At 42.8% G+C, this 22,210-nt stretch overlaps 1 protein-coding gene across 1 annotated transcript; it reads left to right on the forward strand.

The window, feature by feature from the left end:
• The first annotated feature begins 8 nt into the window (after window positions 1-8).
• ZC3H12C (zinc finger CCCH-type containing 12C) lies at window positions 9-21,347 on the forward strand. The gene is made up of 5 exons (XM_065730080.1): window positions 9-923; window positions 10,935-11,074; window positions 14,355-14,589; window positions 15,153-15,259; window positions 16,450-21,347. The coding sequence occupies exons 1-5, from the start codon at window positions 229-231 to the stop codon at window positions 17,844-17,846; spliced, it is 2,574 nt and encodes an 857-aa protein (XP_065586152.1). The 5' UTR covers window positions 9-228; the 3' UTR covers window positions 17,847-21,347.
• Window positions 21,348-22,210: the final 863 nt, after the last annotated feature.

The raw sequence follows: 22,210 nt of genomic DNA on the forward strand, positions 1-22,210 counted from the left end.
GAAAGTTTTTTCCCCAAAAAAAATTTCCATGCTCAAAAAAACAACAAGTTATGTATCTTGGCAGTGACAGATTAAGTGCAGTTCTGAGGATGCAGGAGTAAAATGCACAACTAATAAGATGTGTAACCGTCTGCAACGTTTTTGTTCTCTCTTTAGGAATACGGAGCGCTTTATATTCAGGAATACAAGAAAAACAGCAAAGTGGAGTCAAGTACATGCAGCAGCTTCATGGGCTTGAAAGATCATCTAGGGCATGACTTAGGCCATCTTTATGTGGTGAGCACTGGCACACAAATAAATGCAATTGTACCTTGGTCAATGGCGGAGAAGCCGACGATGGATAAGGTTAATTCTAGGAAAGAGGATGTGGACAAGGAGGCATCTGAAGAGACTTCAGGAAGCTCCAGCTGTGACTCTGAAGAAAGCACAAATTCCGATAATGATTCAGAGAGACTGAATAATTCTGCATCAGAATCACATTTACTGCCTAAGACTCACCGACAGCTGTGCCGATCTCCTTGTTTAGAGCCTCATATACTAAAAAGAAATGAAATTTTGCAAGACTTTCGGATAGAGGAGGCTCAGACAGTACCGAAGGAAGTTGAAAAGCCCCCTGATGTGGTGAAAGAGTATCAAACCAAACTGGAGTTTGCACTTAAGTTGGGTTACTCTGAAGAGCAGGTTCAACTTGTACTAAATAAACTTGGTACTGATGCTTTAATAAATGATATTTTGGGAGAACTTGTCAAACTTGGGAATAAAACTGAGACTGATCAGTCTGTAACTAATGCTAACACTAGTGTAATGCGTGAAGCGTCTTCCATAGAGTCTCAGAGGTCAGAATCTCCACTGCAGGAGGATGTGACAGAGGATGGTGACAACCTGAGGCCAGTAGTTATTGATGGCAGCAATGTGGCAATGAGGTATGTGACCATGAAGCTTTTGCTTTTGTATTTAAACGGAAACAGAACTACTCTGTCTGGTTCAAGCGCTGATGTACTGTATAATTGCCTAAAACTTTATGCAGGTTCTCTTGCAGCCATCCCCAACTGCATAGTATGCCAATCATGTAAGGAGATTAGAGGTCTGTAAGAGGTCACTGTCCATCTCTGTGTAACCAGCTATCAAGTCTCTCCTTCCTGCTGCCAGTCTAATACTTAACTTCTGGTGTACTTAGCAAAGCTTTATTAGGCACCACTGCTATGTGAAATTGTTGTATCCTGTTACATGCAGGAGGGTAGAGCAAATGTAAGATTACACAGGATTATAAAACAGTGACTTAGAAGAAAGTGGCTTAAGGGATAGTTTTCCTTGACAGGTTGTTCTATAAGTGGTTTATCTGTAAAATTTGTTGATTATCAGATTTGGAGCTAGGTTTTACTGCCATTAACAGCTGAGATTACGCCTTCATTCACTTAACGTACCCACAGGTGACACGTTTCAACAGCATTCAGCCATTCTGACCCCAGCAATATGGGTGCATAGCAATAAACTTGTCTGGGGAGAGGCAGTAGGCTCAAGCTTCCTCAGTGATGAAAAAGGAGATAACACAGAAGTGCTCAGAGGTGTGGGGTTTTTTTGTCTGTAGAAACCATCAGTTGACTAACTGATTAGTAACAAATTAGTTAACTCAATGATTGTCCAATTATTAGCACCACAGGTTAGAAGGATGTTTTTAGTCTCCTAATGAACTGTTCGCATAGTAATAAAAGTTGTGCAAGACACTTCTGGGCTGAAAACTTTTTTTTATCATTATTTTCTATTCAATTGGATTATCTTTAAATGAGGCTTTTTTCAAATGAAATATAAGTACAACTCATAAGAGCAATTAAGTAGTTTTTATATATTTAGGTAGAAGTGGTTAGCCCATATAGTACAAGTAATGCTTCTTTCTCAATGGGCTGTTCCAGTGAGTTTCTTCCACCTGATGTATCATTCACCTTGGGCTGTAGAGGAGTTACATCCAGATGAACAAACACTATTTTGATGCTAAAATTGATTTGAATTGTATTTTACAGAAATATAAAACTCTCATGCAAACTTAGCTAGCTAGTGCAGCTCAGACTGGATGGCTGAACTTTGATGCAACATTTCCCACTAACTGCATCAGATTCCAGAAGTAGAATCACAGAATGATGGAATATCCAGAGTGAGAAGGAATCCATGTCCAACTTCTGAATCCACATAGGACCACCCAAAACTGAAACCACTTTTCTGAGAGTGTTGGCCAAATGCTCATTGAAGTCCGTCAGCTTGGGGCCATGACCACTACCCTGAGGAGTCTGTGCCAGGGCCCAACCACTTTCTGGTGTAAGACCTTTCTCTAACATGCAGCTTAACCCTCCCCTGACACAGTTCTGTGCCATTCCCTTAGATCTCGCCACTGTCATCAGCAAACAGTGGTCAACACCGCCTCTGCTCTCTTCTTGAGAAAGCTGTAGGCTGCCACAGGGCCTCCCCTCACTCTTCTCACACATTTTGCCCTCTAGACCCTTCACCATCTTCATAGACCTCCTGTGGGTGCACTCTTATAGTTTATGTCCTCCTTATATCGTGGTGCCCAGAACTGTGTGCAGTATTTGAGGTGAGGCTGAGTAGTTTCTGTTCAGTCGCTTTTCCTTAACATTTATTCAGCTATTAGTTTAAGTAATTAGGTTATGATTGTCTATTCTCAATTACTTCCTTGACTACCTACATAAAATGGGCCAAGTGTGAATTTAGGATATGCATGGTACAGGGCCTTAATGTATGTGAAGTGATACTAACTGATTTAATTTATATCCAAGAATCCAATTAATAGGTCTTTGTTTCTTTGTCTGTAGCTGTAAACCGTAAAATCACTGAGTTTGGAAGGAATCTTTTAGTCCAGTCACCCTGTAGAGAGCAGTGTCAATTCAGGGCCATGTTCAGTTGAGTTTCAAATGCTGAGGCTCCCACTGACCCATTTCTCAACCCTGCCTATGTCCCTTTGAATGGCAACATGCCCATGTGGTGTATCAGCCATGCCATCCAGTTTTGTGTATTCTGTGAACTTGTTTCAGAGTGCATTTTGTCCCATCGTCCAGGTCAGTAGTGAAGACATTAAACAGTGCTGGTCCCAGTATCAGTCCCTTGGGGTACACTGCTAGTGACTGGCCTCCAAGTGGACTTTATGTCACTAGTCATATCCCTTTGGGTGCAGCAGTTCAGACAGGTTTCAGTCTGCCTCTGTGAACTTATGGCACTCGTATTTCTTTAGTTTGTTAGGGGACATGTCATCAGAAGCAGTGTCAGGAGCTTCATTTGTTAAACGTCAGAATAAACAGCATCCACAGCTCTCCTTATCTACTGAAACAGACATCATAAGAAGCTGTGAGATTGGTCAAGCATTACATGCTCTTCATAACTCCATCTGACTATCTCAGTCACCTTTGTGTACTAAATGTGTTTGGAAAAGGCTTCCAGGAAGGTTTGCTCCCTCACCTGTGCTGGGATCAAGGTGAGGCTGATCAGCCTGCAATGGCCTGAATTGTCCTTATTGCTCAACTTGATAGAAGTGATATTTTCTCTCTTCCAGACCTCAGGAACATCCGCTTTCACTGTGACCTTTCAGTGGGTCCCAAGAATGGCCTTGTAAACAGCAAGTTCCCTCGGTACTCCTGAGTGCATCCTGTCAGGGTCCAATGGCTTAGGAGTGTTCAGTTGAAGTGTTCCCTAACCTCTGCTGAGGAAAAGTCTTCTTTTCTCCCTCTGGTCTTGGGCCTGGGATTCCTGAAGGCAAATCTTACCCTTTCTCTTCTCTCCAGCGTCCTGTCCCACGGGATTCTTCTAAATAAAGTCTGCTCTCCTCAAGTCCAAGGTTTTGATCCTGCTTTTTCTGTTCCTCACTCTTCTGCAGAGTCCACTACTCAGGTCATTGCAGCCAAGGCTGCCCCTGACCTTCATACCCCTGATCAGTTCTTCCTTTTTCATAAGTTTGAGGTACAGCAAGGTTGTGATGTTGGACCCTGTTGCCTGTGTCAAGAAGTTACCATCAGTGCATTCTAGAAACTTCCTGGTCCACTTCCTGGTTGGCGAGCCAGATGGTAAAGAACAATTTTGCTCTGTTTTCATTTTGCCCCATTTTCATTCGGCTAGATGGCAAAGATGCGTTTGTTCTACCTAGTCAAGTGGATTCCGTCATTAGCTAGAGATTAATTCAATCCTGTGTTTATAAAAGGTGCATCCCTGTTGCTGACGTCAGCTGTGCACCCAGTTGTTTGCCTGCAAGATAGCCTCTTCCTTTCAAGACAATATGTAATAGTAAATAAGTTGAGTTCAAATATGCAAAAGAACGATGTTTAAAGGAGTTCAGCCACAGTTCAGACAATCTTATTCAAATGTTTATGTCTAAATGTCTGGGATACTGTTAAAAGAGCCTTACTTCTATGACTTGGCACACTCTGTTCTTTTTCTTTCCTCTTTGGCTTTCCAAGGTGTTGCCAACTAAGCTCACTTGGGAGCTGCTAACCGGAAAAGCAAGACCATGCTAGTCTTTAGAGAGAGATTCCTGAGAGAGCTTTCTCTTATGTTCTCACTGGACTGGGTATATTGAGCTGTATACTTACCTCATGTTGTCATAAGACAAGTTCTTGATGCTACCTTACTATAATAATTGATATCATTTACTATAATTACTATTTTAAAAAAGAACTGCTAATTTTCTTTTAAAGGGATGAGACTGATTTGTGTGCACGTGTATCTAAATTTAAAACTGGAACCAAACAGTAGATGAGATAATCCCCTAGAGCAGCTGTAGATCTCTTGATACACACTTAGCACAACTGGGGTGAGATTGGGCTGAGTGGTCGGAGCCTGGGATTCTTCTGTACTGTACCGGAGCACTGATATACACTGGCATCGTAGAAAGCTGGGTATGTCTAATTCTACTACAGAAGAATGTTCTTCTCTTGCTTGTAGTTGATGATGTTATAATGCAAAATGGTGATTCAGAGCCTTAGTCCACAAGGGTGAGAAGTTGTTCACTGATGTAAAAATGCACTCAGTGCCTTATTTAGTGTAAGCTACTAGACGGTTAACACATTTCCATCCATAGTACTTCTGTATCCCCACTTGAACTTTAGGAAAACCTAAACTTTCCATTTATATAAGTGAAGAAGGCAAAAGGTGATCTCTGCCTGTCTAGCAGACACTGATTGTCAGCTCTTCACCCCCATTTCTGCTCTCTGTTCTTCAGTATGTTCCCAGACCTGCTCTTTGTGCATCCCAGGCTGCCCCTTCTGAGCCTCAGCAGTCAAGAATGAAGGGGAGAAGGTCCTGTTCTTCCGTGAGACAGCAGAGACAAGGCTTTGAGGTTCTATTTTTCCCCTTCTTCTTCACTGCTGAGATTCAGAGTTCCTTCTGAAGAGAGAAATATACTGTGGTGTATTCAACACAGTCCTTTTCCTTTGCTTGGTAAGGCTGGGACTCTGAAAATTGCCTAAAACTAGTTGCTGCTGTGATACTTTTCTTGGCTGGAATCAAAGTCAAGCTTTTGCAAACAAAAGTAAGAAATGAGGAACAGAGTTGCTAGATACAAAAACAACTGGAGAATTTTCTCTAGGGTGTTCATGTGCTTCAATCCCATATTTGTTAGCTTCACCTGGCTACTGTGGATACCTTTCTTTGCTAACAGGAAGAAGAATGAGTTTAACACTTTAAGTAAACCTACATAAAACTTTGTGCTGAAATCATAGACAAGAAACACTGAACCTTGCTGTGCTCTCAGTGGCAGCAATATGAAGACAATGTTGATTAGCAATTAATTGGAGGTTGTACCTGCTGTATTAGAATATTTTTTTAACAATTTCAGAATTACAGGGAAAAAATAACTGACCTCTTGATCATATGCTGTCTGGGTTTGCTAGTGGAAGTGAAGAATCCTGTTTTGAATAATGAGATTTGTCGTAACTCACCCCTAGAACTCCAAGGTGATGTACTCACTGAACTTCTGCTTGCCCTTTTGGGAAACTTTGACCTGTGTTGGAGGTATGTCCTTGCTCAAGGACAATCTGAGAGAATGGTTGCACTCTTCTTTGGGAGAGGAAGATGGTGACTTAGGGCATTTTCACTTAAGAAAGGAGCAGGCTGCCCAGAGAGGTGCTGGTTTTCCTGGTGACACTCCAAGTCAGGCTGGACAGGGCTCTGAGCAACCTGATCAAAGCTCTGGTGTCCTTGTTCATTGCAGGGGGGCTGGGCTAGATGATATTTAGGGGTCCCTTCCAAATCAAATGATCATATGATTAAATGAAAGGCATATTTGCAGTTTTCTTTCAGCTTTCATGCCCAGCCATCCGTCCAGCTGGAAGGTCTTAGGTGCTCAGCAGGATCAGAAATGCACATCAACGTCTGGCAGCTGTGACAGCACTAGCGTTGCTCAGAAGGATGTGTGAGATACCCATAGGTGCCTAAACAAGCATTGGACATCTCCACTTAGGGATCTGAGCCTCGTCACCATGTGTTAATCATGGTGCAGGCATATGACCACAGTACAAGTTTTGTTATACCCAATCTATGTAGTTTTTCCACAGCTGGAAATGACTCTGTCAATCAACCAAACAATGGTTTGTGTCATGTCCTCCATGTAGTTTCCATCTAGCAATTACTCTGCAGACACATTAAAATAATTGCACTAACAGTTTAGCTATGTTAGCCTCTCCTCAGGCTGTTGCTGAGCTCAGTAGACACAAGGACACGGATTCAGGCATCCATCTCACTGGTAGCCTGAAGCAGCATTTCCTCCATAGTCTGCATTATTTCTTGGGTTATTTTGAGAAACTGCTCCAAGCAATAGATAAAAATATTTTTCCAACAAGTAATGATCATGTGGCTGGGAGCTTGTTACTGGCAGCTCTGAGTGCAACTTCTCTTTGCTTGTTTTGAAGTCTGGCTGCAGCGTGCGTGACTCTGGCTTGGTCAGCCAGCCACATGTCAGGCTGGCGGCAGCGCTTCCATGCCCCGAGATGGCATTCTGTGTGGTGTTACAGCCTCCAGAGCTCCTTCAAAGACCACGAAGCATTGGAGTCATTAGTCATGGTCTAATGGAAAGAAAAGCACATTTGGAAACTGTTCTATCCACATCACACCCGCTCCACGTTGTACAGATAAGTAGCAAATGCAGAAAGAAGATCCGGGTTACTGTGAAGTGCTTTGGGACAAATCATTGTGGGCAGGAAGCTGGTGGAACTTAAAAGAGAGATGTTTTTAAAGAAAGGCTGAGGTAAGATGCAAAACCAGTTTGATGAGTCATTGATCCAGGGTGAAAATGCTCATGTCCCTGTTATGGACTGCTTTCCTACTGTTAACACGATGGAAGAAGGTAGTTTTACAGGCCTGATCTAAGTTTTGTTGTTCCTGTTTTTAATCAGTATGTTTTTACCTGCAAAGCATCTCATGTCCAGGTTTCACTTAGATAAAAAGCTGTGGATGAATTGCAACAGACATGAGTGTTGCCTTCAGCTCTGATGTCATTAGTGTGTGTGTATCCTGCAGCTTTCAATCTAAGAGCCAAATATTGGTTTGAATATTGAGTGAGAGCGTGCCAGAAGTGTTGCAGCTGTTGTTAGTAGTCGTGTTTTAGGAGCATGCTTCACTTTTTTCAACGATTTAACCACTTGAAAATCAAATCTGGAAGCAAGTAGGGAAACGGGGGAAATGAAAATGATTTCATCAGATATCTTCTCACTGTTCTGCTAACTCTGCTAGCCTAGAAAATGCTTGACTGGTTTTGTTCAGAGAGCATTCAGGGTTGTACTGCTACTTTTTATTCTTTTAAAAGTGAAGCTACATCTATCAAAAGACCAAATATTGCAAAAAGAATCATTCATGAATGGTATGAAATAGTAATAGGTACGTAAGAAATATTCTCTCCAGTGCTTTAAGTTAAGGCAGTGGCTTGCACGTAGTCAGCAGGCAGAGCCAAAGCAGAGGACACTGATACGCTGCCATTGTCAGCCGGAGTGCCCTGAGCTTCCATGTGCTTGTGATACTTGGGACTGAAGAAAAAATTCAAGAAGTACAAATCTTCCTCCTCTTCTTTACATATGACCAGAAGGAAGAAAGGCAGAGGAAGAAGCGTGATTTCAATCTTTTCATCACATGATCTACCATGAAGCTGATGAAACACAAAGACCATGACAAGGAGAGCATCAGATTTACACAACCACAGAAGAATAAATTTTATCACACCTTTTTCACAGAGTTTCTCACTAATAATTTAAATGTATTGGTCTTTGTATCAGTTCTACTTTTAGCATGGGCACGTATCAGAAGAGTGGCAGAAAAAATGTGAAGCTTTATGTCAACTTTAAACCTTCTTACTCAGCAGCGCCTGAAAGTTTGTATGCATTGTAATATACTTCCAACTTCTGTCACACAGAGTTTAAGTATACTCCAGATTGATGTTCTGAGCAGCAAGATTTTAATGTTTTGTATTAGGCTGAGCTGCCCTACCCTCGCTCTGCCTTGAGCTTGAATTCCAACCCAATGCAAAGCAACAGGAAAGAATTCTCATCGCTTTCAGGCCAGGATCTCATTCCAGAAATGATTTCTCACATTTATGGGAAGAAATGTGCTGTTCATACTGTTACTAAAACGCAGTCTTACAAAACACTTGTTCTCTGTATGGAGTGAAGAGTGGTTTTATCCACTGGAAACCAGAGGGATTGTTTAGCGTAAAAACAGTATAGTGATTTCACTGGAATTTAGAAGCTGGAACAAGTTCTTCCCAACTGTTTTGAAATTGATTGCAGTATGTGTATGGTTGCACATGGCCTGCTGATAGTGTGAGCAGTAACTTCTTGTATCAGCTCTTCAGGGGAGACCTTACAGCCAGGGAGGCTGAGGCGTGCGGAGAGGAAACCTCACGTCACTCAGCAGAAGTAACTATCCCTTGCCAGCTAAAACCCACACACTTACAGTCTACTGCAACTGCAGTGTCGAATTTATGTTTCCAGGTGCTGGAATTGCAGTATGGCTTGGGTTGGACAGTCCTTATTGCTCATCCACTTCCAGCCCCTTGCTGTGGGCAGGGCTGCCACCCCCCAGGGCCCCATCCAACTGACACTGAACACCTCCAAAGGTGCATGCCACATCCCCTGCAGGCATTTAAAATCTAAACAGCTTCTACTTTTTTTCTCAATATTACAGTACTGTTAGATCTGTTGCATCATTACTCAGGCTCCCTCAAACTGCAAAGGAACATGTGACAATGCAGTGTCTTAGGAAGGTGGAAGCAGGAGGTACTCCAGAATGGTTCTGCCAGGCAAAGAGAAACAAAATCTGAATAACTTCCTAGGGTTTGTATTTCCCTATGAACTTGCCTTCTGAAGAGCTTTTGGGTGACTAGCTGTCCTTAAATTGTCCCTTTCACAAATTGCTCCTCAGTGGTTGAATTCTCTTACCTTTCAAAAAAGCAAAAGAGGAGCGATACAGGACATGGCAAGGCAGTGAGGCAAAAGCTAGCAGCGTGCTGTCACCCTGTGTGTCCCTTCTGCTATTAGCAGCTTGCTGTCACCTTGTGTGTACCTGCTGCTGTGCAGAGCAGTGGGCTTGGGAAGAACCTGGGGAAATTGCCTGTCTCCTCGTGTGCACGGGGACAGTATGTCTGACTTGTAATTAGAAATGTCCAGTGAGGAGATTCCAAAACCTTCCTAGGCAGATTGTCCCATTAGTCAGTTAGAAAGCTTTTTCTAGCATGTTGCTTAACTATTTCTCATGCATTTTGTGCTGACTTGCCATCACTGCTCTGTGGGATTGCTGTGGGCTGGCTGGGGCTGGGAGCCAAGCACCCACCCAGCTGTTTGCTCACCACCACCCCACAGCAGGACTGGAGAAAAAAACAGGAGGAACAAGAGCAAGAAAACTCAAAATAAGGGCAGGGAAATTGCTTACCGAGCAGAATTACAGGCAAAGAAGGCTGAAACCAGCTGTGTGCAGCAGGGCAGCCCCAGCCTCTCCTCCCAGAGGCCACTTCTGCAGCCACCCCAGGACCATGGGGGCCTACTGGTTGATAGGCATCCTGTTTTAATTACTTGCAGTGAATTGACGACACTTTTGTTCCTCTGTAGGCCTGTTTTTCCTACATTAACTAAATGCGCTTTCTTCAGCATTTCCCCTTAGGTCTCCTTCTGCTTTCTGTTGAATTTTTTCCAGTTTTCCTGTGTATTTCTTATTATGCGATGCCTGAAATTGGATATGGAAGTCAGACGAGGCGTCACCTACCTTTAGAAAATGAAATAATTGCATCTCTCATCTTACCTCAGACAGTTGTTGCACAATGGGTGCCCATCTGTTTTGCTTATGTCTGATCATATTCTTCTGAACTCGTTCCTCTTCACAGTTTTTTAATATACAATTAATTTCACCATCCTAAGTGCAGTACTGAGCAAATTCTTACTTTCCTCTTGTTGATTTTTGACAGTCTCTCCAGTTTGCCTGAGCTGCATTGCAGAGTGCCTGGTTTTGGACTCCTCTGTCTGAGCTCAAGAGGAGCTTGCTGGGCTCCTGCTGGGCTCTGCCACAGTGCCCTCAGGGCTCACTTTCCTTTGCTGGCATTTCCTAAGAAGTTTGTGCTTTTTCAGGCTGGCATTTCAGCTGTCCTTTATTAAGTCTTCATGATGGCTGCTGTGTACCAGAGTTTTCGTTGGACTGTGAGGATTTTTAACACTCTGCTTTTGTTTTTCCTTATTTGTCAAGTCAGCAAAGAGATGCTACCAGTGCTCTGCAGATTCACTGTCCCTCTCCCATGCTGTGCAACTGATGGCAGTGTTTGGTTGAAAGTCAGACTGACTCCTATTTGCCTTTAGAAACCCTGGAGCACACGGATAACGTGATGCTGGGTGGGAGATGTGTGCTTTGCTTTGTGTGCTCAGAGAAAAGCAAAGTCATTGAATAAGGAAATGTAACGTGTGTTTCAGCCACGGGAACAAAGAAGTCTTTTCCTGTCGAGGAATCAAATTGGCAGTAGATTGGTTTTTGGAAAGAGGCCACAAAGATGTTACCGTGTTTGTGCCAGCATGGAGGAAAGAACAGTCGAGACCTGACGCCCTTATCACAGGTAAGCTCTGCTCTGCCTTCACTAGTTTGTGGGAAGCTATGTGCTACTGTGCAAGAGGGCAGATTGTTAGAAATGTAAGATTATAACAGGAGGTATCTTTGGTTGCAGTCTTCAGGAAAGAAAAGAACGAAGTAATGCCCTCTCCAAATCTTTTTCTGCTTGCCTTCTAAATTTTTTTAGTGCTGCTCCTGATTTCTTCAGGAACGTAATTGCCATTTTTAAATCTGCTACGCCTGTGTAGCCTTGGCAGCAAAGAGGTTTGAAGGTAGTGATTCACAGAATGATCTTTCTTGTGGTGAGCAGTCTGCCAGCCTGCCCTGTCTGCAGTCACCTGCAGTGAGTCACTGCCCTGTGCTGCGAGCAAAGGGAATGATCCCAGCACAGCAGAACGGTTCCCCTTGTGAGCATTACTGCTATCGAGTGAGAAAGCTGCTGATTTTTTATTTTAAATGTGTTTACACTCCAAAAAATTGGATGTAGAGGCAGTTATTTCTTTATCCCACTCCTTGATTCTCTACAAAGACTGGATGGTTGTCTTCCTGCTGCCTTTAAGTTGAAGCAGAGGAGGATCAGAGCTTTTTTTTCTTTCTTTTCTTTTTTTTACTTTTTAAACATGGCTGCTTTTAAGGAAGGGAAGCTTATGAGAATAGTAGCGATGAAGATGACTACTAAAAGAATATAGAAGCATGTTTTCATTTCCACATGCATTTCTGAAGATCTACAAAGATCCTTACAGTACTTCACTATTTGCTTGCTTGCTACTAGAACAAAAGTGGCAAAAAAAGTATTTGGAAAGCTATTGTTAGCCCTTATCACAGGCACTGTTGGAGTCGTTCCCTTGGAGAAGAATATATACTTAGGTGAAGTTTTGCAAAGACAATTAAAGAAAACCATAACATGAGAAAGAAGATGTATTAACCTGTCTTGAGGCTTGAGCTGGTCTTGATCGAGTTGTTTCACTGTATTTGTGTTTGAGGTATGAGAAGAGCATTGGCTAAGTAATAAGGATTTGAATATTTAGGACTGAAATATAAAATTTGCTAGAGCTGTGGCTAGGACTAGAAGCCCAAAAAGGAGCTTTGAGAAAGCAGGAAGTCATAGGGCTGACTGTTTTTGTACCAATTGAAAATGAATTTGCTGTGTGTTGTCAGGGAGCTGGTAAATGGGGGGAAAATCAAAGAAGAATCACAGAATCATAGATTCTTCTTTGTGTCCTCTGTGAAGCAGGAGCTGTCAGTTTTCTTAGCAGGATGCAGGGTGCCTGCTTGCTGCCAGTCTGCTGAAGCACATCATGCTGATGCTCCTTTCCAGAGATATATGTCTGAAACACGTGACCACCTGGAATTTTGGGAAAGTCTTAAAGGACCAACGTGGGGATGGCTCCACACTGTCCACGTTTGTGAGAAACTTCTCGGCCTAAACAATGGCTGTATCTTTCTTATTATTACCTGCCATTTATCCAGACATGACAGATATTTTGTTCTTTCTTAATGGGGAAAAAAATCACTGTCCTTCAGACTCTTGACATATCATTTGCCACACAGGGGGAAAAATGACCACAGAAAGGCTGGCCATCATTTTTAATCTTGTGGCTTTTCTAGTAAGCATATAAAGTTTGCTTGAAATAGATTGCTTATTTGTAATTCTAATGCTGTATTTCTTCCTGTTCCAGTCTTTTTTCTTTTCTTTTCTTTTCCTTTTCTTTTCTCTTCTTTTCTTTTCTTTTCCTTTTCTTTTCTTTTCTTTTCTTTTCTTTTCTTTTCTTTTCTTTTCTTTTCTTTTCTTTTCTTTTCTTTTCTTTTCTTTTCTTTTCTTTTCTTTTCTTTTCTTTTCTTTTCTTTTCTTTTCTTTTCTTTTCTTTTCTTTTCTTTTCTTTTCTTTTCTTTTCTTTTCTTTTCTTTTCTTTTCTTTTCTTTTCTTTTCTCTTCTTTTCTCTTCTTTTCTCTTCTTTTCTCTTCTTTTCTCTTCTTTTCTCTTCTTTTCTCTTCTTTCCTCTTCTTTCCTCTTCTTTCCTCTTCTTTCCTCTTCTTTCCTCTTCTTTCCTCTTCTTTCCTCTTCTTTCCTCTTCTTTCCTCTTCTTTCTCTTCTTTTCTTTTCTCTTCTTTTCTTTTCTTTTCTTTTCTTTTCTTTTCTTTTCTTTTCTTTTCTTTTCTTTTCTTTTCTTTTCTTTTCTTTTCTTTTCTTTTCTTTTCTTTTCTTTTCTTTTCTTTTCTTTTCTTTTCTTTTCTTTTCTTTTCTTTTCTTTTCTTTTCTTTTTTCTTTTCTTTTCTCTTTTCTTTTCTTTTCTTTTCTTTTCTTTTCTTTTCTTTTCTTTTCTTTTCTTTTCTTTTCTTTTCTTTTCTTTTCTTTTCTTTTCTTTTCTTTTCTTTTCTTTTCTTTTCTTTTCTTTTCTTTTCTTTTCTTTTCTTTTCTTTTCTTTTCTTTTCTTTTCTTTTCTTTCCCTTTCCCTTTCCCTTTCCCTTTCCCTTTCCCTTTCCCTTTCCCTTTCCCTTTCCCTTTCCCTTTCCCTTTCCCTTTCCCTTTCCCTTTCCCTTTCCCTTTCCCTTTCCCCTTCCTTTCCTTTCCTTTTTTCTTTTTTCTTTTTTCTTTTTTCTTTCTTTTTTCTTTTCTTTTTTCTTTTCTTCTATTTTCCTGTATGGAACGTTTTCCCTGTCAGGTTTCTTGCACTGCACAGTAGTTATTTGAGATCTAAATCATTGTTAAGAGCTATGACTCATAACCAGTGTGACTCTTCTGCAGTTTTAGGTGTTGCCTAGCTTTCTGTTTGTTTTTCTTCCGTAGCTTTCTCTGCTGTGAGGAGAGTGATAGCCAGTAGAAGTGACCCAAGGTGGGGATGCCCCAGTGGTTAGTGCAGTGGTGCTACAGCTGGAGTCTTGGTCCAGTTTACCCTCCTTGGTAGCCTGAGCTCATCTTCCAAAGCTCCTCAGGATGTAATTTGGTAACCAAAATGACATCTTAAGTCTTCTTAGGAGGTGTCTTAAGTTTGGGTAGAGCCTGAGTGTTTGTGAAGAATGTAGGTTTCCTAGTCCTTGTCGTACTGTTAGTAGTGGCTCCGTGTTTCGATTTGTTATGGGTTTTGTTGTGTTTGTATTTTTTGAGTATTGTCAGTTGGCTGCTGACTCTGAGGATTACACATCAGATGCCTTCTGCTGGAATATAACCTTTTATGACATGGTTAGTCCTAATCGCTTGGGATTTCTTCCTAAAATCTAGTGTCTTTCAAAATCAATTACATTTTCATTTTATTTCTTTTTTAATTTTTGATTCTTTTTCTTTGTAGATCAAGAAATCTTGCGTAAGTTAGAGAAAGAGAAGATTCTTGTATTCACACCATCCCGCCGAGTGCAAGGGAGAAGGGTGGTGTGCTACGATGACCGATTCATAGTGAAGTTGGCCTTTGAGTCAGATGGCATCATTGTTTCTAATGACAACTACAGGGATCTAGCAAATGAAAAGCCCGAATGGAAGAAGTTCATAGATGAACGCTTGCTAATGTATTCGTTTGTTAATGACAAGTAAGTCATTTTATCCTTATATGTGCCACTAAAATAACTGAGGGAAGGACAGTTTGAAGACCTGTGTGCACTTAGTGTCTTCCACCCAAATCATTAAGTACATGTAAGAAAACAGAAGCAATAGTCGGTCATGTATTTGGTATTGTAATTATAAGTACTTGAACTCTGCTTCTTTGCCAGAGCTTTTTTCTTGTCAAATTGTTTGCCTGTTCTGGTGTATACCAGTGTGTGTGTTACAGTGTACTATTTAAATTCTCTTGATGTACTGAGCCAGCAGTTTTGAGTACCCATCATAGAACAACCCAGGTCAGGATTGGCCCACTTACAGTTACTACTGTTGGCTTTTTGTTGTGAGATAAGTAGTGCTGCAGCAGAAAGTTGATCTTGGGCAGCTGTGGTACGGTGACATCAAAAGCTGCAGCTGTTTTCAAGAGAGCAGCCCTCAAAGTAGCCACATTTAAAGTCATTAGCATCACAGGTTATAGTGTCAGGAGGTTCTTGCTTATTGCAGGAGTAATGTGAGAAGGCATTTTCTTCTGTAATGCTTTTTTGTTGCTTTATAGATTTATGCCTCCTGATGATCCTCTTGGCCGCCATGGCCCAAGTCTGGATAATTTTCTTAGGAAGAAGCCTATTGTGCCAGAACATAAGAAGCAACCGTGTCCATATGGTAATTTGATTTTCTACTCATCAGCTTTCTATACTGCTGGAACTGGTGACTCAGCTCCTGCTTTATTTTAATGCTGGCATAATTAAAACTTTTAGATGAAGGTTTTCACATGATTGTCTTCGTATGAGAATGTTTAAAATGCTGAGCACTGGAATTATGGAAACTGAAGGGATATTTTAATGTGCTGGTTAAAGAACATTTGTATCTACTAGTTAAACTAAAGGAGCAGCTCCATCAATCTTTGGTAGGGAGAGATCTAAAACAACACTCGGATTCTTCAGGCTCTAGAAAGCCATTTTGTAACGGACTTTTCTCCAGAAAATGGTTGAGTTTCCTCAAGTTTAGCTGCTGGCCATCCTCTACAGGCGCACGACCATCTTAACTAATCCAGATGTCTACTGCTCTTATGACTCCGTAACTTTCACATTAGGTTTCTCACTGGTATATCTTCTTAGCATGGTATAGGAAGCGTATGCTTACACCCTGGTGGTATGTTCAGCTCAAAACGTGTCTGTGTTGGTCTGTGTTCTAGTTCAGTCGCTGCAGAACACTACTGCTGCCTCATTTACCCACAGTACAAGAAAGGAGATCCTGAATCTCACCTTGCATCACACAAAAGCATTCACAAGATCTTTGTAGAATCATAGAACCATAGAGTGGTTTGGGTTGGAAGGGACCTTAACGATCATCTATTTCCAACCCCTCTGCTATTGAGTCAGGGACACCTCCTACCAGACTGCATTACCCAAAGCCGTGTCCAGCCTGGACTTGAACACCAGGGATGGAGCATACATAGCTACTCCGCGCAGCCTGCTCCAGTGCCTTGCTGCTCGTAGTGAACAATGTCTTCCTATCGTCTAAACAAAATCTACCCTCTACCCTCTCTGAGTTTAAAGCTGTTATCCCTTGTCCTGTCACTGCATGTCCTTGTAAAAAGTCCTTCCCCAGATTTCTTGTAGGCCCCTTTAGGTACTGGATCACTGCAGTAAGGTTCCCTGGAGTCTTCTCCAGGCTGAACAACGCCAACTCTCTCAACATGTCTTCGTAGGAGAGGTGTCCTCTGATCAGTCTTTCAAGTTGTGAGTAAAGCTTTAAATGAGAAGCATTTCTATTAATGATTAAGACCGTTTCTTGTTTGTTTATTTTTCTTCTTGTTATTGTTTTAAATCTCATTATATTTGTCTTGTCAGGGAAGAAATGTACCTATGGACACAAATGCAAATACTATCATCCAGAAAGGGGAAATCAGCCTCAGCGATCTGTCGCTGATGAACTTCGTGCCATGTCTAGAAGTACAGCTGCCAAAACCACAAGTGAAGGAGGACTGGTAAAAAGCAATAGTGTTCCCTGTAGCACTAAGAACGATGGCACTTCTGAGCTTAAGCGTGCCACTCCGAAGAGGCAGTCGGATCCTAGTATAAGGACTCAGGTCTATCAGGACTTGGAGGAGAAGCTTCCCACCAAAAACAAATTAGAAACCAGGTCTGTACCTTCATTAGTTAGTATACCAAGTTCCTCTACTGCAAAACCCCAAAGTACTGCACCTTTAACCAACGGCCTTCCATCCGGAGTTCACTTTCCACCTCAGGATCAAAGACCACAGGGTCAGTATCCTACAGTGATGATGGCAACCAAAAATCACGGAACACCAATGCCTTATGATCAGTATCCCAAATGCGAGTCTCCAGTGGATGTAGGTTATTACTCTATGCTGAATGCATATTCGAGTCTGAGTATATCTGGTCCACGTAGCCCTGAAAGGCGCTTCTCCTTGGACACAGATTATAGGATTAGCTCTGTAGCTTCTGACTGCAGCAGTGAAGGGAGCGTTAGCTGCGGCAGCAGTGATTCCTATGTGGGTTACAGCGATCGCTCTTACATGAGCTCTCCTGACCCACAGCTGGAGGAGAACTTGAAGTGCCAACATATGCACCCCCACGGCCGCCTTAACTCTCAGCCATTCCTACAGAGCTACCACGAGCCTCTAACACGAGTGCAAAGTTACAGTCATGAAGAACCAAAGCATCACCACAAACCTCCAATTCCGTATATGGCTGTGCATCTCCAGCATCCAACCATCGGTGCTCGTTCTAGTTGTCCAAATGACTACTCTGCGTCTCAGAGTTCGTCGCACTCAAAGACCATGCACGTGGGGAGAGCCCTTGTGTCCACGAGGATAGACAGCATCTCAGACTCGCGTTTGTACGATCATTCTCCGTTGAGACACAGAAAGCCTTTCGCTGGCCAGGATGGGCTTGGAAGCTGGGACAGGCAGGGCTACGGGATGGACGCCTACGGCTACCGTCAGACCTACTCTCTGCCCAGTAACCCCACGCAGCCGTGCTACGAGCAGTTTGCCTTCCAAAGCTTACCGGAGCAGCAGGACCAGACGTGGCGCGTACCGTACTGTGGAATCCCTCAAGACCCCCTGAGGCACCAAGACACCAGGGAGAAGGTGTACATCAACCTGTGCAACATCTTCCCCCCCGATCTTGTGAGGATTGTCATGAAGAAGAACCCTCACGTGACAGACGCTCAGCAGCTCGCCGCAGCCATCTTAGTGGAGAAATCTCAGCTAGGTTATTGAGAGATGATGCATCTTTGTGGTGTCCAGTAGTTTTCAGCTCAGCTCTAAAGCTGAGGGAGGTTTGCTACAATAGCATTTGGGATCTCCTTCTCAGCAAGGAGGTTATATAGTAATCCATTTATGTGAAATACTGTAATACGGAGTCTGTATGTATAGCCCCATGCATCGGAGTACCTGCTATGTTTTGTGTTCTAGTTTGAAAAAAATTTAAAGGCTATTTTCACAGCTGGAGAAAGCTCCAGTTTAAATTAATATATATAGAGAGATATATACGAAAACCTGTGGTCTCTGGTTATAATCTTTGGTGCATCAGGGGTTTATACGCAGCACTTTCTATCCTTGTTACACCTCGTTGCGATTTTGGGATTGGTTTTGTAGTTGCTGGCTGCTGTCCCTGCACGGTGCTCAGCCGACCTGCAGAGAGAGCCTTCTGCTGCTGCCAGCAGACCATTTTCAAGCCACGTTTTTGAACTTTTTACAACACGGTGTTTGTTTGTTTATTTGTTTGTGGGCTCTTTTGTGTGTGTGTGTGTGTGTGTGTGTGTGTGTGTGTGCTATGATCTATTTATAGGAAACAAGGATTTACCACAGCACTGACTTTATTTTTCAAACAAATAATTGAGTTGATGAGATGGGTAACGGTATTTTAGTAATTTATAGCATGGCACTTTTCATGGCTTCCTCTCTTTTGTTTCAGTAGTTACGTGTTTTGTTGATGCCGTTGATTAGTGAGATCAAATGCAATCAGAGGAAAAATACCTTTTTTTAATATTATTATTTTTTATTTTGACTAATTTATGGATAAGGTGAAAGCCTTATTGCTTGGTTTTCAAAGGTGCTGAGGATTTGCAGCCCCCTTTGAGCCTAGCACAAACTGCAGACACTCAGTACCTCCAAGAAACAGGCCGCCTTGCTCCCACCCCCACGTGCTGTTCCCGGTCGGTGGAAAGGGGCCTGACTTTGTAGGGTTCTGTTCAGATGTTTTACGTGTTTTTCTTTGTATTGCTGCACAAGTGTACTGGATAAAATACGCTTTTCATAAAATATTTACCTGTTTTTAAATGAATTTTATTATCTCAATGCAAGTTTTGTATTTAAGACACTGTTTGATTTTACTTGTTATTTATCAAGGCTGGCCTGGAAAGGGTTTGTGCGTTGAGGATATGCAACATTTATTAACTGCACTATGGTGACGATACTGTAGCTCAAAAGAATAACTTAAACTTTTTGTCTTTCTGTTGTGATGGGGAGGGGGGGTCTGGCAGAGAAGGGCCGCGCGCGTTCCTGGCGTTGGGTCCCGGCCCGCTGTGTTGTGCGGGCCCAATTCCTGCCACAGCTAGCGTAGTGTTAGCAGCAGAACAGGAGGGTCTGCTCTAGTACTAGTAAGGGATATTTCTGGTCTTAGGTCATGGGTTTTACTAGCACCTCGAAGCTTTTATATATATATACACATATATATATAATAGAAATAGATTTTGCAATTGGTGTCAGTTGTACTTACATGACGTAGTCAGTTGCCTACGGTTTTAGGTCTCCATGCATTGTAACCTTTCTCAGTGTTAACAAACCACTAGTTTACACTGCTACTGCTGATCCTTTGGGTACGCTCGCTGGAATTTAAAGGCCCTGAAGAACCAGAAAGTACCTTTTACTGTTGATACAAATTGTATCTTTTTAACTGAGAACTATTTTGATTTGTAGATTTAGTAGAAACACAGACGTGTAACTATAGTCTTTTGGGCAACATTTTATCTCTTATTGAAAAATTAGAGTTTTCAGCCGTAGAATAGATTTAGGCGGGTAAAAATAGCTATCTGTTCAGGTGTCTGTCTCAATTTCACTTACTGAAAAAAGAAAGAAAGAAAGAAAATAAACTAAAGGAACTATTGGCATCTTCTTCCTTCTAAAATCTTCATAGTGTGAACTCACTAAAATAAAGGTAAAATGCTGCCTGAAAATGATCTCCAAGCACCTTTGAATACGAAGACATTTTCACTACTCGTGCGACACCGTGTGTCGCAGTGAGTAGGGTTTGGGTATATGGTAAATGCTTCTAAAAAGCATTGTGCTTATAGACATATCCAATAATCTGAACCGTGTTCAGCAAACTATTTCAGGAAGTATTGCTCCAGACAGCTTTTACTGCTGACGTAGTGTGGGATCTGCATTCGCCTGTCCCTGTCTGTCCGGCCGCGGCCTTCCCCTGGCTGTGGTTGGTGGCAGTCCGCAGGGCGTTGCTGGAGCGTAGGGGCTGACGTAGTGCTGATGCTGAGGTTTGGAGTGGTCCGTGTGTCTCATCTGGGTTGTACACCTAAGATTGTTTTAAATGGAATTACACTTCAGTACTACACCGTAGTGTAGATGCAGCTGTTTTAATAATGCAGCTATTATACCTGTGTTTTTAATGAGTTTCTACATTTATTTTTTATGTAGGAATTCACCTCTGCCAAAAGCTGAATTCCTTAAACACGAACAGGAGCGCGTGTTCATAGTAGAGGCATTTCATCCCCCCCATCCTGTGAGCACCACAACACCTCATGCCTCGTGCCCGGGGCCCTCTGTCCTCCAGGCTCTGCGCCGTGCTGCCGAAGCCACCGGGAGTCGCGTGGCGGTGCCCGGATCTCGGTGGCCACGGTTGATGCCTCCACAGACACGAAGGCAGCCCTGAAGCAGGGTGTGTTGGTTGGTAGGAAGTACCACTGCACGTTCTGCGCTCGGTGCAGAAGCACTGGAAACACTTTGAAAGTGTAAGAACAGGAGCCGTGTGGTGACCTGTGATGTTGTGCAATGATGTGCTAGTTCCCTTTAGACGCTGTTACGTTGAGTGAAGAAAATGAGTGGTGGACAAACTGTTGGGCTTGGTTCTTCCTTTGTTGTAGCTGTGAGTGTTGGAGGAGGAGGAGACCGGGCTGTGCGGAGAGCGGTACGGGCTGCTACCAGCAGCTGGAACTTCTCTCAACGGAATCGCACTGATGGGCATAGCTGAACTTGAATGGCAAAGTATGACAAATGGTATCTTGTTAATACTGCCTTCACTGCAAGCGCAGTAGTTACAGAGGAGAACAAAGCACCTTCAGGTTAGCCCCGTTCTTCTCTCGGCATCGAGAGCCCTTGGGCTGCTCCGTGTGTGCAAAGCAGGACCTGAGCCGTGAGATCTGCCTCGTAACGGTGCACAGATACACCACGGTTGGGTGCACGTGGACTTCAGGCATCTGCCACCGCTGTTCTCTACACAAGGGGTGTTGCCAATACTTGGAGTTGTTAAATGTGTCTCGTGGGTACGTGGCTTTGAGCTTGGTGTGCCCGGGTCGTGACAGTATTAATCGCTACGATGTCTATTGACAAACATCTTTAAATGCCATTTTTTCCAATACCTTACTCTCGCTTGCCAACTGCTGCTCTGAGGTAAGACCACGTCTTCGCAGGAGTGCTGTTTTCTCTGCCATGTCCATATCTGAACTGTAACGCTGTCCTCTGCTGCAACACTGCTGCATGGAGAGCCAGAAGTCTGCTGCGTGCATGCAGCACCCCAAAAGGGAGAGCCATCCTGGTGTCACCCACAGCCTTTGGACTCTTGTTGAATTGTCCCAACTTCTGCTGGGAAAGTGGCAGAGAATGGGGAGCACTTCTGAACCTGTCCGGGTACACCGAGTCCCTCACGTGGCAGGACACAGGGCAGGGTGGTGGGTGCAGGATGGGGCCGGGCTGCTGCTGCTGGGTGCAGTGTGGTACAGTGCTTTCCTGCTGTCTGGAGCATTTAGAAAATACCCAACTGACTTTGCATCGCTACTGAATATTTATAATACTGTGCAATTAAAGAGACCATTTTTTAATACAAAGTAATGTAGAAATTATTTATTTTGATTCACAGTGTGACTCTTGCTAATTTATTCCTTGCGTTCTGAGGCCGCGGAGGAGTGTATCGTTTATTTAGCGTAGGAGCTTAAGCTGCTGAGATGGAAAGAACAACAGATTAAAGCTCAGAACAAAATCCCGAGGCCTCGTTTCAGTGGTTTATTTTGTTGTTGTTGTTTGTTTTTATAAAAGGGCTGAGGTTTTGTAAGCGTCAGGTTGTGCATTTTCTGTACTCCGTGAATTATCAGGAGGTACTGTTTAAGAATTCTCTTTGAATTTTAGTACGTATGTGCACACTGTTTAGATTCACCATGAAACCACTCCTGAAATAGTCTTTGTGAGGCGGTGGTTCCAGCTGACCTCGTGCTGGGGAGCGGGAGCTGAGTCCAGACTGCACGTGTGGACGCCCCGTACCACGCTTCCCATGCTCACAGGCATCTCGAGGCTTCATCAGGAGCTGGTGATCTCCCTGCCCGATCCCAGTGTCCCACACGTGTGGATCGTACTGC

Source organism: Cyrtonyx montezumae, unplaced genomic scaffold, assembly GCF_038088225.1.
Source record: "Cyrtonyx montezumae isolate F1298 unplaced genomic scaffold, pur_monq_1.0 scaffold_12, whole genome shotgun sequence".
In the NCBI taxonomy this organism is placed as follows: Eukaryota; Metazoa; Chordata; class Aves; order Galliformes; family Odontophoridae; genus Cyrtonyx; species Cyrtonyx montezumae.

Bases quoted from the DNA above. Each gene is read 5' to 3' on its own strand.
- ZC3H12C (XM_065730080.1), top strand. From the start codon at position 229: ATGGGCTTGAAAGATCATCTAGGGCATGACTTAGGCCATCTTTATGTG. The intron at 924-10,934 runs GTATGTGACCAT...CGTGTGTTTCAG, and splicing joins GGCAGCAATGTGGCAATGAG to CCACGGGAACAAAGAAGTCT. The intron at 11,075-14,354 runs GTAAGCTCTGCT...TTTTCTTTGTAG, and splicing joins ACCTGACGCCCTTATCACAG to ATCAAGAAATCTTGCGTAAG.